The sequence below is a fragment of the Sus scrofa genome, chromosome 13 (assembly GCF_000003025.6).
Source record: "Sus scrofa isolate TJ Tabasco breed Duroc chromosome 13, Sscrofa11.1, whole genome shotgun sequence".
In the NCBI taxonomy this organism is placed as follows: domain Eukaryota; kingdom Metazoa; phylum Chordata; class Mammalia; order Artiodactyla; family Suidae; genus Sus; species Sus scrofa.
The window spans coordinates 130,453,462-130,470,182 of NC_010455.5; the positions used below are offsets into that span (position 1 = coordinate 130,453,462).

At 38.4% G+C, this 16,721-nt stretch overlaps 1 protein-coding gene across 1 annotated transcript in view; it reads right to left on the reverse strand.

Annotated features, from left to right (window-relative positions):
- Nucleotides 1-16,721, reverse strand: part of ATP13A4 (ATPase 13A4) — a 153,130-nt gene that overhangs the window by 16,467 nt on the left and 119,942 nt on the right. The window contains 8 exon segments of the mRNA XM_021070062.1: nucleotides 5,440-5,512; nucleotides 7,222-7,318; nucleotides 9,448-9,557; nucleotides 9,932-9,974; nucleotides 11,402-11,462; nucleotides 11,465-11,480; nucleotides 13,258-13,380; nucleotides 14,181-14,344. Of these exon segments, the coding sequence (XP_020925721.1) occupies nucleotides 5,440-5,512; nucleotides 7,222-7,318; nucleotides 9,448-9,557; nucleotides 9,932-9,974; nucleotides 11,402-11,462; nucleotides 11,465-11,480; nucleotides 13,258-13,380; nucleotides 14,181-14,344 (687 nt within the window).

Genomic DNA, 16,721 nt, shown 5'->3' on the forward strand with positions numbered 1-16,721 from the left:
CCAAGATCCCATCCCTCCACAGAAACTTGAAAAACAAGAGGAAACTGCCGGAATCAACTTTGTCAGAACTCTGAAACACAGTCAAAGGTTTACAGCAACCAAGCAAATGCTAAATCAAGTCCAAGACAACTTAAAAATGGGAGAAAAGCTCTGAGTCGTTTTTACTTGCCCTTCCCCACTCCCTCCTTAGCTCAGAGGCAGTCTTGAAGATGGTTGTCTGTATTCCCAGTAGGGGACCCTGGTCCCTGGTTACAAAAATGGAAAAGCAGACTTTATCCACAAATTACTGTGTATATCTGTTCTAACCTGTCTGGGGGCTCCCTGAAGGACTGATACAAGATGTTCAATTCTGTTTCACCTAATACCAAACTCAACTCAGGGTGAAAAAGCAGCATTTACTCCTTGAAAACACAATAAGCTAACAAACCTATAGTCGCCTGGAGCAAAGATTATAGCTGAGACATAAAACAATGACCTGAAGCCTAGAAAGAAAAGTTAAGAACCATTTCTTTGGAAAATTATGGTATTCAAAAATACCTGTGTATGTTAAGGAATGTAGAAAGCCATGAGCATGCCCAGGGCAAGATGCTCAGAAAAACCCTAAGCTTTCAGTCCTGGATAATTGCTAAAGTCAGCACAGTCCTGGCTAAGTGTTGAAGGGCGCTAGCACAGAAAAAATCTACAAAGACTGGAAGAGGTATTGATTTATTTATGTTTTTTGTTTGTTCGTTTTTAAGAGCTGTACTTGTGGCATATGGAAGTTTTCAGGCTAGGGGGTCAAATCGGAATTGCAGCTGCCACCTATGCCACAGCCACAGCAATGCAGGATCTGAGCCATGTCTACGACCTACACCACAGCTCCCAGCCACACCAGATCCTTAACCCACTGAGCGAGGCCAGGGGTCAAACCTGCATCCTCATGGATACTAGTCATATTTGTTACTGCTGATCCATAATGGGAACTCTGATTTGTTTATGTTTTTAAACTTGCAGAATTCAATGAAGTCCCTGTCAAAATACTAGCTGAACAAAAGCTAAAGCAACAGAGATTTTAGTGACCACACATGACAACTGATACAATCTTTGCAAAAATAGTTTAGAAAAATCACAAAATAAATGGGCTACTACAGTCTTCAAAAAGCAGCAAAATAAAAAATATTAAGCCCTGGGGAAGGGAGAGAATCAGATTTCCAAAACTGCAACATTATAATATTCAATGGAATCAAATAAATTGGCAGAAATTATTTCTGAGGAAGCCCAGACATTGGACTTACTGGCCAAAGGCTCTAAAACAATTGTCTTAAATATGCTCAAGGAACTAAAGGAAACCATGGCCAAAGAACTAAAGGAAATGAGGAAAATGATGTGTGAACAAAAAGTGAATATTAATTAAGAAGTAAAAATTTTAAAAAGAAACAAAGAGATGTTCTTTTTAAAGAATACTTTTTTTAATAATGGCTACCTCTGTAGTGACATAACCATTTTGTCCAAGAAAGGTAAATATTTGGGAAAATATAAAATCCTGTATTATTGGATTTTTGTATTAAACTCCACTTCTTACTCCTACATGATTTAAAAGACAAATGCCCTAAAAATAATTATATACGTATGTAATTGGGCACACAATGGATAAAGATGTAATTTGTGACCAAGACAACATAAAAGGGAGCAACAGAGCTGCACAGAAGCAGAGTTTTTGCATGTTCTTGAAGGTACCAATTCAAACTAGATTGTTATAAATTTAGCATGTTACATGTAATCCCTATGCTTATATATTATGTAATGATGAACCTATAGTTAACATCGCACTCAAGGGTGAAAGACTGAAATCTTTCCCTCTAAGCTTAGGAACAAAGCAAAATGCTCACGTTCACCATTGCTATTCAACATTGCATTGGAAGCTCTACCTAGAGAAATTAGTGAAGAAAAAGAAATAAGTCATTCAAATTGGAAGAGATAATAAATGAATTCAGCTATCTATCTTGAGCTAAAATTTGACCAAAAATAAAAAGCCAAAGCCATAGGAAAATCTACAGGGAGAGTATTTTAGGTAAAGAAAATAGCAAAAACAAAGGTGCTGAGATGACCACAAGCTTGGCAATGCTCACAAGACAGAAAGACTAGGGTGCCAAAATAAGTAAGTGGGTAGCAATATAGTTAGAGGTGAAGTTGAGGAAGTAGGCAGGAGTCAAATCTTACAAGGACTCAGATTTAGTGGAAATGGGAAAGATGACAATAAAATTTATGTTTGCAAAATAACAGACTACCATGTGAAAGGTAAACTGAGGTGGGGGAGGGTAGCAAGAATGGAAGCAAGATCAATTGTGAGGTTAACACAGCACTCCATAAATGAGGTGACATGACTTTGTGATAGTGGCCACCACAAAGATGGAGAGAAAGGATGCAGGATATGTTTCAGAGGTAGTGCCAATAAGAATTTCATAGCTATTACATGTAAAAGTGAAGAAAAGGAAGAAATTAAGGATGATTCTAGGTCTTTGATCGAAACAATTTGGCAGATTATAGTACTATTTTAACACAGTGTGAACTCCATGAGGAAGGAATTTTTTTTTTCCACTGACATATTTCAAGTGCCTATTACAGGAAGTAGTACCAACCAGACATTCAGTAAATATTTAATAATTTTATTAAAAATCAGATCTGGTAGTATATAGGGTCCTCTTGTTAAGGCATGTTAAGTCTCCATCTTGTTAAACATCCAAGATTAGAGGCTGAGTAGCTGCATTTTCAGAACTCAAGACCTGAGACATCAAGGTTAGAGGCACAAATTTGGGATTTATAAGCAAAGAGATGACCTTAAAGCCATGGAACTGGTTGAAATCACTTAGGGAGATGGTGTAGATTGAAAAGACAAGAGACCCTAAGAATGAGCCTTGAAATATCCTAAAAGATAGAGCACAGGTAAAGTAGCAGAGGCCAGCAAAAGAGATGGGGAAGCTGTATTTATTAAAGTGATAGATAATTCAGGAGTGTGTGGTACCACAAAAGCCAAGAAGAGAAAACTTTTGAGGAAAGAGAGTGATGTTGAGAGATTCAAGTACAAGGAGAAAAGAGAAGTGATCAGTACTGTGAATAGCAAGAGAGTCATTTGTGGATGTGACAAGAGCAGTGTTGGGGAGGTGGCAGCTGAAGTGTAGATAGTAGTTGTTCTCCCTGAGTATTTTCTCTGAAAGCAGAGCTTTTGAACAAGTTTTTTAAATAAGAGGTTGGCAGGAGAGCTGTTAAGAATGTGATGAGATGGTATAAGAGGAGATAATGTGAAAGCAAGACCAGGAGGCATGTGGAAGAGGAAATCTAAGACTAATATTTTTTTAAAATTGAAGTATAGTTAATTTACAATGTTGTGTTAGTATAGCAAAGTGATTCAGTTATACACACATATATATGTGTGTGTGTGTATACATATATATTCTCTCTCAAATTCTTTTCAGTTATAGGTCATTACAAGATATTGAGTATAGTATTTCCTGTGCTATACCGTAGGTCCTTGTTGTTTGCCGACTTTATATTCAATAATGTGTATATGCTGGTACTTTTGATTGTATCAGTAACATGGTGGCTGGAGCTGGCTCATCCTAGCTCACAAGAGCCAACTGCTGCTGAGTTTGCAAGCCAGTTATTAAACACAGCCACTATTAAAAGAAAATTATATGAAGTTACACATAGATAAATACCTAAAAAATAAAGATAATGAAGACTCAAAACTGATAATGTCTTAATGACTTTACTGCATTTTAGTTATCTCTGTTCTTAGAAGTTAAAAATGAAGACAACTTAAAATTGTGTCACATCTGTAACCATTACATCATGAACAATTTTTTAACTGAGGAAATAACCTTTCAGCTTTTAAGAACTATTATCCAATTCAGCAAATAAATTGCTCACATCAATGATAAATGATTAAAGTTTCAACGTAAGTCTTTATTGCTTTGCTCATTCTGGTAAAGAAAAACATCAACCAACATCCACGCTGGAAGTATTTCAGTCATCACTCACAACCACATGTTGCCTACGGATGTGAGACTGACAAAATTTGATGAAAGCATTTCTGTGAGAATCAATGAGCTGAAAGGAATTGCAAGAAAGAGTAATACATATTTTACTATTAATTGATAATTGCTCAATACATATTTTGTTTTTTAGTAAGGCTTATAATAAAATTATAATGAAAGTTTGTATATATACAAACTTTTGTTTTGAGAGCTGTTAAACATTTGCCAATAGGAGTTCCCGTCGTGGCTCAGTGGTTAACGAATCTGACTAGGAACCATGAGGTTGTGGGTTCGATCCCTGGCCTTGCTCAGTGGGTTAAGGATCCAGCGTTCCCTTGAGCTGTGGTGTAGGTCGCAGATGCGGCTCAGATCTGGCATTGCTGTGGCTCTGGCATAGCCGGCGGCTACAGCTCTGATTAGAACCTCCATATGCCACGGGTGCAGCCCTAGAAAAGACAAAAAAGAAAAAACATTTGCCAACATACCACTGCCTCCCACAAAACAACAGCACAGGCCCAACATCCTAATTCATGTCCTCTATTATTAGACTCTGGCTGACTGAAATGAAATGGCAATAGAATTAAAGATGGCAAGTGGACAAAGTGGGTATACTCAACTGGTTGGGAAGTTTGAGAACAAAGGGGACAGCAAATAGTGGTGGTGAATTTGGGGTCATGAAAGAGCTTTTAAAGAAAAAAGATAGGAAATATATCTATATTCTGATTGGAATAATCCAGAAGACCAAAGAAAAGTCAATAACAGGGAAAAGATTATTATAGGAAAAAAAAATCCTTGAGGAGGTAGGATTAAAAGTACAAGTGGAGCTGGTGACATTTATATGTAACAGAGAGAACGGCAGAGAGTATATGGTAAAGATAATGGTTAATAGGCGGTTGGGGAAAAACTCCCACAGCAGGGAAACTGTGGTGACAATTCATAAACTAGTGAGGAGGTGGGGGTGAGAGTGGCATAATGGCCTTATGAGTTGTAATGGCCAGATCCTTTCATCTCTGTCCTAAATCCTGAGAGGCTGGGATTGAAAATTGGAAACATAAAAGCCATTTAGCTTCTATAAACTGGGCACATTTGGACTATAACTACACTTAAAAGCACATTGAAGTCAGTGTTCCTTGTTTTCAAGGTGCTTTTTTCATTTAAAATGTTTAGTGGCCATTTATAGAAGCTCTACATTTTGTGAAAAACAGCAAAACAACTAGCCAGATTTTCCTTTGCTAACACTTTTTTTCAACATCAAAAATGAGGTTTCTATTTCCCCTTTTTCTTTCTGTATACCATGCCCCTTGGGAATAAGTCACACATCACTGCCACTATAGCTGCTGCCCCTCCTGGTGGACCAACCTTGCCAGGACAGTGGAAAGTAGGTGGAGGGGAGCACCTCTGAGAAGAAAGGTAAAAAATGTCTTACTTGTTACACCAATAAGAGTTGTAATGGCCAGATCCTGGAACAGAAACTGGTAATTTGAAAGGCTGTTTGTCTCCTGAAATGAAAAAAGAAAGTGACTCAAAAAAGTTACGACTTCTTGGATAAAGTTTGATATCAATTATGCTCATTTTCTCATTGCAACATAGGATTTTCAAGGAAATTATTGAGGACATGATGTAGTCAGGGGACTGGTCATATCAGCAGGGACACCATAGATCAGACTGTGAACTCTTCTCTAACCAGGAGGGTGACCGCTGTTTACTTTCTGGGCTGGTCCTTTGAGCATCGGTATTATCCCATGTTGAAGGGAACATCTCCCTCTACTAGATTCATCTCCGCTCTCTTTTCTGCTTGTTAGCAGAAAAATTTTGGGTTTGGTCTGGCACAACAAAGCAGTGTGTTCTCAATGCTAAGTGACAAACGTATGGTGATCTTACCTAAATTTCATCATTGGAAAATAAAAATAATTGAACTTACTATTTGCATTCTTGGGTATTGTTGGAAAGCCTGATAAAACACCTTAGTATTCTTGAGGGAAAAAAATGTTAAGGTCTTACTGAGTTCAAAAAGGATTTGCTTCCCTGTCCCCCCCTCTTGGAAAGAGATAATGATGACCCAAGTTTAATTCTACTTTTGAATATAATGAATTATTGGCATTCCAAAATAGAACTAAATTTTTATAAACAGCCTCTCCTTTTTCATATGATTCATCAGTGAGTGGGAAAAGACTCATATAATCTGAAAATAACAGAAGTAAAACCTTTAACCTAGGAGCAAGAAGGCAAGATGTAGAAATGAATCCGAATCTTCAGAATAAATGGAATTCCCTTTCTCAGTGTTAATAGAAGAAGCCCATATGTTGAGTTCACAAACACTAGCCACTATTTCTTTCCTCTTTTACATTTTGTTAAATAGTAAAAGGCATCACAAGAACCTATGTACATTGGGGGTTATGACATGCCAAATTCTAAATCCCTATATTCAGGGAATCAGTGGTATGCTGCTTCATACTCACTCATGAAAGTTCATTACGAAATTTTGTGAGCTGGTTGTTAAACACAGCAAATATAAAAACATAAATTATACAAATATACCATTAAATAAATTGTACTAAAAACAAAGGTGATAAATACTCAAAACTCAGCACTTCCTAATCATTTTTCCTACACTTTACTATTATCTATAGTCTTGAGGTTATTCACAACTATTTTATCTGTATGGTGCAAGTACTATAGAGTGGCTTGCTATTGTACATCTCTTCCCAACATTCAGTGGCATTAGGTAGATAACTTGAAATCAGCCATGATGGGAATATTTACACCATTGAAATTGGCAAACGCTAATAATCACAGTTTGTTTTTCCAGGAAGAGCCAGTTATGAAACATTTACTAGCACCACAATCAGAGAAGCTGCTCTTTAATGAATGATATGTTAGGGCACAGCCACACTGGAATTGGGAAGACAGGGACCTGATCCAAGCAAGCAAAAGCAACAGCAAGACAGAAGGTAGTATGTTCAGTTCTGAACCTCAGCTACATCTAGATAAAAAGCTTCTATGTTAGAGAGTCAGAGAATTGACACCAACAACTTTTCCTGTATACATTTGTCTTTTTCTGATTTACTTTCGAAAATTTTAAAAGTTTTGGAGCGGCTGTTGGTGCTCAAAATATCCCATTTGCCCCCTTTAAGAGGCATTGCACATTGAGAGTGATTGCTACTTGTTTTAGCTCTCACTAACCAAGAGGCTAGGTCCCAAGTCATACCCAGTAGAGCAGCAGAACACCAACATACTGAATCATGCTGTAGAGAGCCATGTACTTAAACATGCAAAATGAGGTAACGAGAGCGGCACGTCCTTCCCTGTGTGAGAAAAGAAATGAAACAGTAAGGAAATGAAAGTAACAGAAAGAAATGAGGTCAGTTATTCTATGCTGTTCAGCTAAGCTCAGGAGAAAAAAATCAAAATCCTGATTACTGGATTGTTTATCTGATAGACTGGACAGCCTTGAGCCAGAGGGAGCCAGTGATCAGTAGGCTAAATGACCAGATTTTCAAGAGAGACCAATTCCAGGCCAAGGTCCACAGACCTTTGATGGAGCTATGGAGCCCAGGGATGGAGTTACTCTTGTCTTCTCTATGAGCATTACTTCAATTCCAAGTCAGGAGACCTGGGAATGGGTCCCAGATTTCATATCTACTCACTAATGTTATGTGGAAGGTCATTTACCCTCTCTCTGCCACAGTTTCTTCATCAGTGAACTGAGAAACTTAAATAAGATTGAAAGTTTGAGGGCTATTTTCATGTCCCAGGTGCTCCAGGAGTCTGGCAAACATCTCATTCAAATTACATTTGGCAGTCCTAACTTTTTCTAAAGCAGAAACTAAAACAATACGCAGCCTCACATTAGGCATACATCATATTTAAATAGACTGGAATCAGCATGTTCATTTGTGCTACTATTGATTGACTTTGAGTAAATGGCATACATTTAAAGCATAAAATAGATTACTGATGAAATGCCACTTTAAGCTCTTTCATTTGGGAAAAAAATAGAGTTTAAATTTACTTCTGGTCAGATGGTTTCCTGGGATTCCAAACCCTGATCGTCAAACCAGGCTTCTTCCTGTATCAAGGCTTTGCTGCTACTATTTACTCTGCCTGGAGGGTAATTTCTCCTCTTCTCTCACCACCTTAGAAAGGCTTCCACAGACCACCACACCTGAGGCAGCCAGTTCCACCACTCAAGCCATACTCTGACTTTTCACGTGGCCCCTGATTTATCTGGGTGTATTTATTGCCTGACTTCTTTGCCAGTAGAAAGCTTCATGAGATCAAGGGATGTTGCTTCTGGTCCCCAGGGCCTCCAACAGTTCCTGGCACTAAGTCCCTATTTTATAAATATTTGTTGGATGCATAAAAGCATTTTTTAAATGGGGAGGAGTCAAATCATTATTTTAATGTGGTGGGAAGCAAAGAATATTTGTAAATAAAACACAGGGAAACAAAATTAATTCCATTACAATCTTCAGCCCTATAGGGCTGTAAGCATGGATACATCAATGCAGTTCTCTGATCCTTAATTTCTTTGTTTGTAAAAGAAATAGTGAGCATCCCTACAAGTCCAGGCTGCTTTGATGTATAAGATCATAGCCATTAAAGCACTTTATAATCTGTAAACACATGCCAGTTAAAATAACCAGAAGCAGCCACAATGCTAACCATCTCTATCATTCAAATAAAATGCCACAGAAGTATATATTTTGGGGAGGAGGGGAATAAAGCACAAAGGGAAATTTTAGTAGGAGCAGCAAAGATGAGTATTCTGAAAACTGGGGATGGGGAGGATATTCTAAGGATACATAAAGAGGCAAAGGGAAAGAGAAAGTTTCTGTCAATCCCCCATTAATAAAGCATCTAAGAAGATACATTTAAAATAATAATAAGAAGAGGATGATTGACATTTTCAAAGCAGTAACAAGCTCCAGATTCTAATCTTCTAAAAATAACCTACTCAGTGATTTTCATTAGAGATGCACTGCATTCTCAGTAAGTAAGTCCACTTGGGAGTAGAACATTTGACTGCTCTCTCCCACAAAGCACACTCCGCAGCCAGGGACACACAGTTCCCCTGGTCTTTGCCTGGCAGAACAGTGAGATCTGCACCTGAAAGTCAAGAGAAGAGTTCCCATTGTGGCACAGTGGAAACAAATCCAACTAGGAACCATGAGGTTGTGGGTTTGATCTCTGGCCTCACTCAGTGGGTTGAGGATCCGGCGTTGCCATGAGCTGTGGTGTAGGTCACAGATGCGCTTCAGATCTGGTGTTGCTGTGGCTCTGGCGTAGGCCGGTGGCTACAGCTCTGATTGGACCCCTAGCCTGGGAACCTCCATATGCCACGGGTGTGGCCCTAAAAGGATAAACGACAAAAATAAATAAATAAATAAAAGTCACAGAGATTAAAACAATGCTGGGGAAAATGCCTACTTACTTAATAAGGTGAGGTACACACTCAATGTTTGGAGTTTTGGAAGTGAAAGGTGAGGCCACGGATGCCTCCTGCTCTGATAAAGAGATGCCCACGTGAGCCATTTTCAAAGCCTGAAAGCAAAGAGACAGCTTACTGTAGATGCATGCTCCCATACCTCTCTCTTAAACCCATGTAAGAAAAAACCAGCTAGGCTGGCCACGAGGTGGCTTGTGGGCCCACGTACCACCAGGAGATGATCAAATTTTTCTCTGCCTTAACCAAAGAAGCAGGGAACCCAGAACCAAATTCTACCCCATTTAGTTAGTATTGACCACTGAGTCATCATGTGCCTTTGGTCAAAACCTTCCAAAACCCTCCACTTCAGGTTCTCCATCAAGAGGAATGGAGATGGTGTATATCCCAGGAGATACTATCTCTTAAAGAGCCTGGAGCAAGTACAATTGGGTGTGAGATGATGGTCCCACACACACTGGCAGCTACTCACCCCACAGTCATTGGCTCCATCACCACACATACCTACAAAATAACTAAAAGAACACCATGTCAATTGCAGAGGAGATCAAAGCAAACTTACCTGCTGATTTTTCTAATTAAAAAGATAAAATGGGGCTTTATTACTTAAGGTTCAAACTTATTTATTTTCAGGGAGTTTCCCAAACAGTCTGGTTTGACAAAAGTCAAGTATGACTCAGCAGCTCCCACAATGAATGAAGGAATCCAACACACCCTTCCTGATTCCCAGGGTTTCAGGGAGACCCTGCACTTCTCTGTCTAGGAGGAAGCTCTGTCAGCTGTAAAACAGGATGGTCATGATTATATGACAGCGTGGCAAGGTGGGGAGGGCACAGGATCTGAAACCAGAAGATCTAGATTTTGACCTGCTCACTCTACCATTTTGACTACCATTTTTCTTCCCTACCAAGTGTTATGAGTATTCAGTGAGTTGCTGCATCCTAAAATAATACATAAAAATTAGTTGTTGGTGCAGTTACTAGTAATTTGAGAAGAAATGCACCAGATTAGCAGTCATTCAACTTGAAAGTGTGATGCCAGGCCCAGAAGTTAAAGAAGAAAATACATCAGGACTGCTTTTTGAAGCTGGATGGATATTGATACTGGTCTCTTGAATTGTTGGTGAAGCTTACAGATAGTCTGCTTTTATAGGTAAGAGCAACCTGACAGGTGCTGCAGAATTTGCTGTATTTCTCTTCCACGCTGCTACACAAGGTAACTAGTTCACTGTGTAGGTTATCAGCCATGCTGAGAGGATAGGGCTTTTTGAATATAGGAACTTGCCTAGTGACTGAATCAAGTGAGTAGGAGGGTGGACTAGGGGCCAGAAGGAATTGGAGTCCTGTTGGTGTGACCCAGCACCAGAAGTAAAGAAAGCCCCCAGAACTCAATAGGATTCCATTAACAGGAAAGAAAGGATCCCAAACGATGGGATTCTGTCAATGGAAAGCCTTTGTGTTAACAGGATTTTCCTGATTTGGGATGGAGATGATGCTCAGGCATAAGAATACTTTCATATTTTTAGGTTACGTGACTCTCTGGTCATAGGAACCTCCCAATATCATAGCTGTGACAATAATTCGTAAACATGAAGTCCAAATTTTATTCGTCCCTTCAGGAGCTGAGTTCAAATGACCTTTCCAAAATTATTTCCTACACCCTTTATATTCTAGTTCAGTGGGGTTCTCAACTTTGAATGCAAAATTGACTGATCAAAGGAATTTTTGAAAAATACTGATGTCCAAGCCCCACATGAGCAATTGAATCAGAATCTCTGGATAGCAGTGTCATGGTACTGCTATTTTTTCAAAGCTCCTGGGGTGACTGTGCTGCCATGTGGAGAACCACTGCCTATCCAAACTGAGTGACTTCCCGTACTTCTTACTCTCCCAATGTCATGCCTCCACACACTTCATATCACCTGAATTGGTAAAGAACCTACTCTAGTTTCTGAAATTCTTCCACCAGACTGGATTTCTGCCCAGGAGACATTCTTGCAAAGATGTTCCATTGATCAGTATCTATAAAGAATGCAAAAAGGAAATTTTTTTCATAATTTCAGCAGGCCATACATGAAATAATTGATTACATTCACAACACTGACTGTAATGATATCCATGAATAAGGGAAAAAATTGTTTACAAGAAGTCCTCCTTCAGATTTTAAGACAGACATTGAGACTTTTGTCCTCAGATAAGTGACCAGCAAGACCAAAATCAGTAAAGATGACTACTTAATAAAAATCACTGATGAACATCAAATGCTTTCACTGACATGTGGAATCTGAAAAAAGGACAGACGGAATTTCTTTACAGAACAGATGCTGACTCACAGACATTGAAAAACTTATGGTCTCCAGAGGAGACAGTTGGGGAGTGGGGGGATGTGCTTGGGCTGTGGGATGGAAATCCTGTGAAATCAGAGTGTTATGATCATTATACAACTACAGATGTGATAAATTCATTTGAGTAATAAAAAAAATGAAAAAAAAATCATTGATGAAAATGAGTGACCTACAGGAATTCCCACTGTGGCTCCATGGGTTTGGAACCCAACTAGTATCCATGAGGATGTGGGTTTGATTTCTGGCCTCACTCAGCAGGTTAAGGATCTGGCATTGCCATGAGCTAGCAGATGAGGTTTGGATCCCACGTCGCTATAGCTGTGGTGTAGGTCAGTAACTGTAGCTGCGATTCAACCCCCCTAGCCTGGGAACTTCCATATGTCACACCTGCAGCCCTAAAAAGCAAAAGAAAGAAAGAAAAGAAGAAAGGAAGGAAGGAAGGAAGGAAGGAAGGAAAAAGAAAATGATGAGCTATAGGAATTTAGCTCAGTTGCCATGAAGAAAGTGGTCCTGAAAAATCCTGAGTTTAATGGTGCCTTAAACTAGTAGATTATGAGAAACTGCAAGATAACAAGAGGTCAGGATCCCAGGATAAGGAAAGGAGAAGATTGCTTCTCAGAAAATTGTTCAGATCTAGCAGGAAAACAGCCTAATGTTGAGAGAGTGACTACCTGTGGTCTTTGAGTTAACCGTACCGTTTGTGTTTGACCAATTGTGAAACTCAGCTGATACCCTAAGCCTAATCTGGGATGTGAAATATTAATGGACTGTGGTATAAAAAACCTGTACCAGCTCCGTCTACCTGAGCCCCATCCTACAGAGTCTAAATTCTTCTGTGTTACAGCCGTGTGCTCCCTGCTCTTCTTGGCAGTAAATTCAGCTTAGTGTTCACTCAGCTTTAAAATTTTCATTCTTTTTTTTTCTTAAATAGTACCTAAGATAATGAGCAATTGAATACAAATAAATTATCTTTGGCTTACATTGGACACAATCTTTCTCTAGTTTGTTCACATATTTTATAGATAACATACCTGCTCCCACTTATGGGTCTGGGGGAAATTTTTCAGTCTGACCCTATTCTCTATGGAAGAAACCTAACTGAAAAACCTAACAGAATTCCTCTATTCTTGGCCTGTCTTCCTGTATAATTGCTGGATTTCCACCATACTGTGAGATCCCTAACCATAGTAATGTAGTGACAACTACCCCAAAGTAACCTTTTCACTTGAGAAATCACTAATACTTTAATCCTATAGAGGACAGATAATTGGCTAATCAGGTTTACTTATTTAAAATCTAATGCCTAACAATGACCTCTTCAAAAATAATCTGCTTCCCTTATGGTACATTCAATAGGTACATCTAACCTAGTTAGAGGTTTGAAATTACTTAGGATCATGCTGGTGACATTGTTAGCATCTTTACTGGAAGATTAGTACCTTCTTGGAACTTACCTTAGGCAGTAAGCTGCTGAAATGTTGATTTATAACCTGGAAGGATTTTCCACTTAGGGCAAAATGGTAACTTCCTTCTCTGCTACTATCAGAGACTACTTCCCTGATGTTAATGTAGGTGTCCTGCAAAGCAAGATGCAGTTATTTTAGATTTGATAGAGTGGTTAGCACCACAAGCATATCTGATAGAAGGCAACTATAACAGTTTGGGTTCTCTTTTTAAAAGTCACATTCATTAGAGAAGCACTTTCTCTTTGCTGGATCAATCTTTGCGCATCAACAGCTTCTAGTAAACAGGAGAATAATACTTACTCGTGTCCTGTCCTCATCCTGATTTGATCTCCAGGAGTCCAAGAGAAAAGCACATTTCATACTTTTCAAGTGTAAAATACAAAACCATTGCTGCTTAACAAGTTTCTTCCTGTAGTAAGAACTTACTTTTTTTTTCCTTACAGAATTAATATTGTTTCACAAGGACACCATAGAGATAGGATACTGACAAGATTGGATAAAAATGAATAAAACTTTTTTTTCCCACCCTGGAGACATTGTCTGATTTTCCAGTGCAAACAACAGTGTCTCTCCTAGTACTAAATCCCCTTTGAACCCACTGGGATGGCTGGCAAGCAAGGAAAAAAATGGAAAATTAGATTTTCAGCCTCACTTACTATATTCTATCTAAAGATTTTTTTTTTAAGTTTGAAAGAATAATTATTTCCAGTATCCAGGAAATCACCCTACCTTAAAGCTCAGTAGGAATGGTATGGGAAACTGATATAATTGAGTTCTTTGAACTGCATACATGGTAGACATTTGAAGAAGTATGTTGACCTTAGATATACATCTGCCAATCAAAGTTGCTCAGTAGCCAACTCTGTGTGACAAGTTAGATAATGTGGCATAAGGTCTGTTTTTAGGTATACCTGATTCTTGTATACAATGTGCTTCTTCTCTTCTACTAGTTTCCAAGATATAGATGCTGATGAGGACCCAGTAGGTTCATTTGCTTCAATGAGAATGACTTTCTGGCTTTCAGAAACCATTCCAGACTTTCTGGCCACTGTTATTGCAGTCTGAAGGTTGTCACCTAGAAGAAGATCCCAAGATGAGATTGAAAAGGTAGACCCAATTCACGTAGAGCCTGGAGAACTAGGGTAAGGAAATCAGACCTTATTTTTGGTATAAGAAATAATCCCTAAGGTCTTTCTCAGCCCTGACCTTTCATGATTCCATGGTTCCCCCCCGCCTCAACCTTTTCTTTTCTTTTTTATTGCTGCTTCTTCTCTGGTTACTTCATGACCCATAAGTATATTTTTGCCAGAGAGTGGGAAGTAAAATTAAAATATATTTCTGCCATTTGCTAACTGTTTAGTAAATATTTAGTAAAACCCTCTGCTAGCTAATATGGAGTAAGACCACTAGAATCTATTTCTCTCACTGATCAGAATGGAAAACTCTGGAAAAAATACCCCCCAAAACCCAAACCTATCCAAGGACTTTGAAAAGTAAACACATACGGCAGAAGGTGGAAGGGAATCAGGTTTGGAGAAATAATCTACAAGATAAGAGTCTCTCAGATTATTTTTCTCTTTCACCTCATATAATTTGGCATTAGTGTAAGCCTCAGTTTCAGAGCTGTGTAGATGCTAAGGCTCTAAGAAAAACCTAGTCTTTCTGGCCAGAGGAACCAGGAAAGGGTCATTGGAGGGCTAAAGAGATACGAGAGAAATTCTGGAAAGGAGAGAACTAGACAAGGAGATTCATTCAGTGTATGAACTATGTAAGCCCCTGCCTCAGCCCAGAGCTGAACAACCCAAAGAAGAAAAGCAAAAGTTTCAAGAACTGAACTGTGATATTGTTTCCTAGCTCCCAGAGGATATTAATAGGACCTAAGGTCCCCCAATATAATATTCAAAATGTTCGTGATACTCAGTATGTAAAAAATCCTGGAAAATCTGGCCAATTCTCAAGAAAAAAAAAAAAAAATCAAGAGTTGCCTGACCCAAGATGACCCAGATGTTGGACTATCAGACAGTGGTCTTACAGCAGCAATTATGATCTTCTTCCACATGGTAAAGGTTAATTCTCTTGAAATAAAGGATAAGACAGAAGTTTTCAACTGAAAAAGCAAAGAACAAAAATTTAAAAATATAAAACAACAACAAAACCTTCTCAGATTTATATCATTAGAGCCCAAGAAGGAGAGAAGTAAAAGACAAACAGCTAAAAAAAATTGAGGAAATAACAATGGAAACCTTCCCAAATATAGTGAAAGATTTAAATTTACAGATTCAAGAAGCTCAATGAATTACAAGCAAGATAAACTCACTGAAAACCAGATCCAGATACATAATTAAGCTGATAAAAAAACAAAAATAAAGAAAGTATCTTATGGCATTCCTGTAGTGGCTTCCCAGGTTAAGAACCTGACATAGTATCCATGAGGATGTGGGTTCAATCCCTGGCCCTGCTCAGTAGGTTAAGGATCCGATATTGCATGAGCTGTAGCATAGCTTGCAGAAGTGGTTTGGACCTGGTATTATTAAGGCTGTGGCATAGGCCAGCAGCCGCAGTTCCAATTCAGTCCCTAGCCCAGGAATTTCTATATGCCACAGGTGCAGTTGTAAAAAAAATAAATAAAAATTTTTTAAAAAGTATCTTAGAAGCAGACACTTCAGCTCAAAAACCTATGGTATGCAGCAAAAGTACTTCTAACAGGGAAGTTTACAGCAATACAAGCCTACCTCAGGAAACAAGAAAAAGCTCAAACAGACAACCTAATTTTACATCTAAAGCAGCTAGAGAGAGAAGAACAGACAAGACCTAAAGTTAGTAGAAGGAAAGAAATCATAAAGATCAGAGCAGAAATCAATGAAATGAAAATGAAGAAAACCATAGAAAAGATCGATGAAACTAAAAGCTGGTTCTTTGAAAAGATCAACAAAATTGATAAACCCTTAGGCAGACTTATCAAGAAAAAAGAGAGGACTCAAATCAATAAAATTAGAGATGAAAAAGGAGAAGGTACAATGGACATCACAGAAGTACAAAGGATCATAAAAGACTACTACATGCAACCATACGCCAATAAAATGGAAAGCCTAGAAGAAATGGACAAATTGTTAGAAAAGTACAATCTTCCAAGACTAAACCAAGATGAAATAGAAAAGATGAATGGACCAATCACAAGTACTGAAAGTGAAACTGTGATTGAAAAATTTCCAACAAACAAAAGTCCAAGACCAGATGGCATCAAAGGCAAATTCTTTTTTTTTTTTTTTTTTTTTTGGAGATGATGGATGTGTTTATTACCTTGATTGTGGTAATGGAGCCACTGGTGTATACATGTGTCCAAACTGAAATTATATGCATTAAACATGTATAGTGTTTTCTATACAAAATATTGCAAATAAAAAATATAATTAAAAACAAATGAAGAGAATGAGCCAGATTATCCTCTAGGC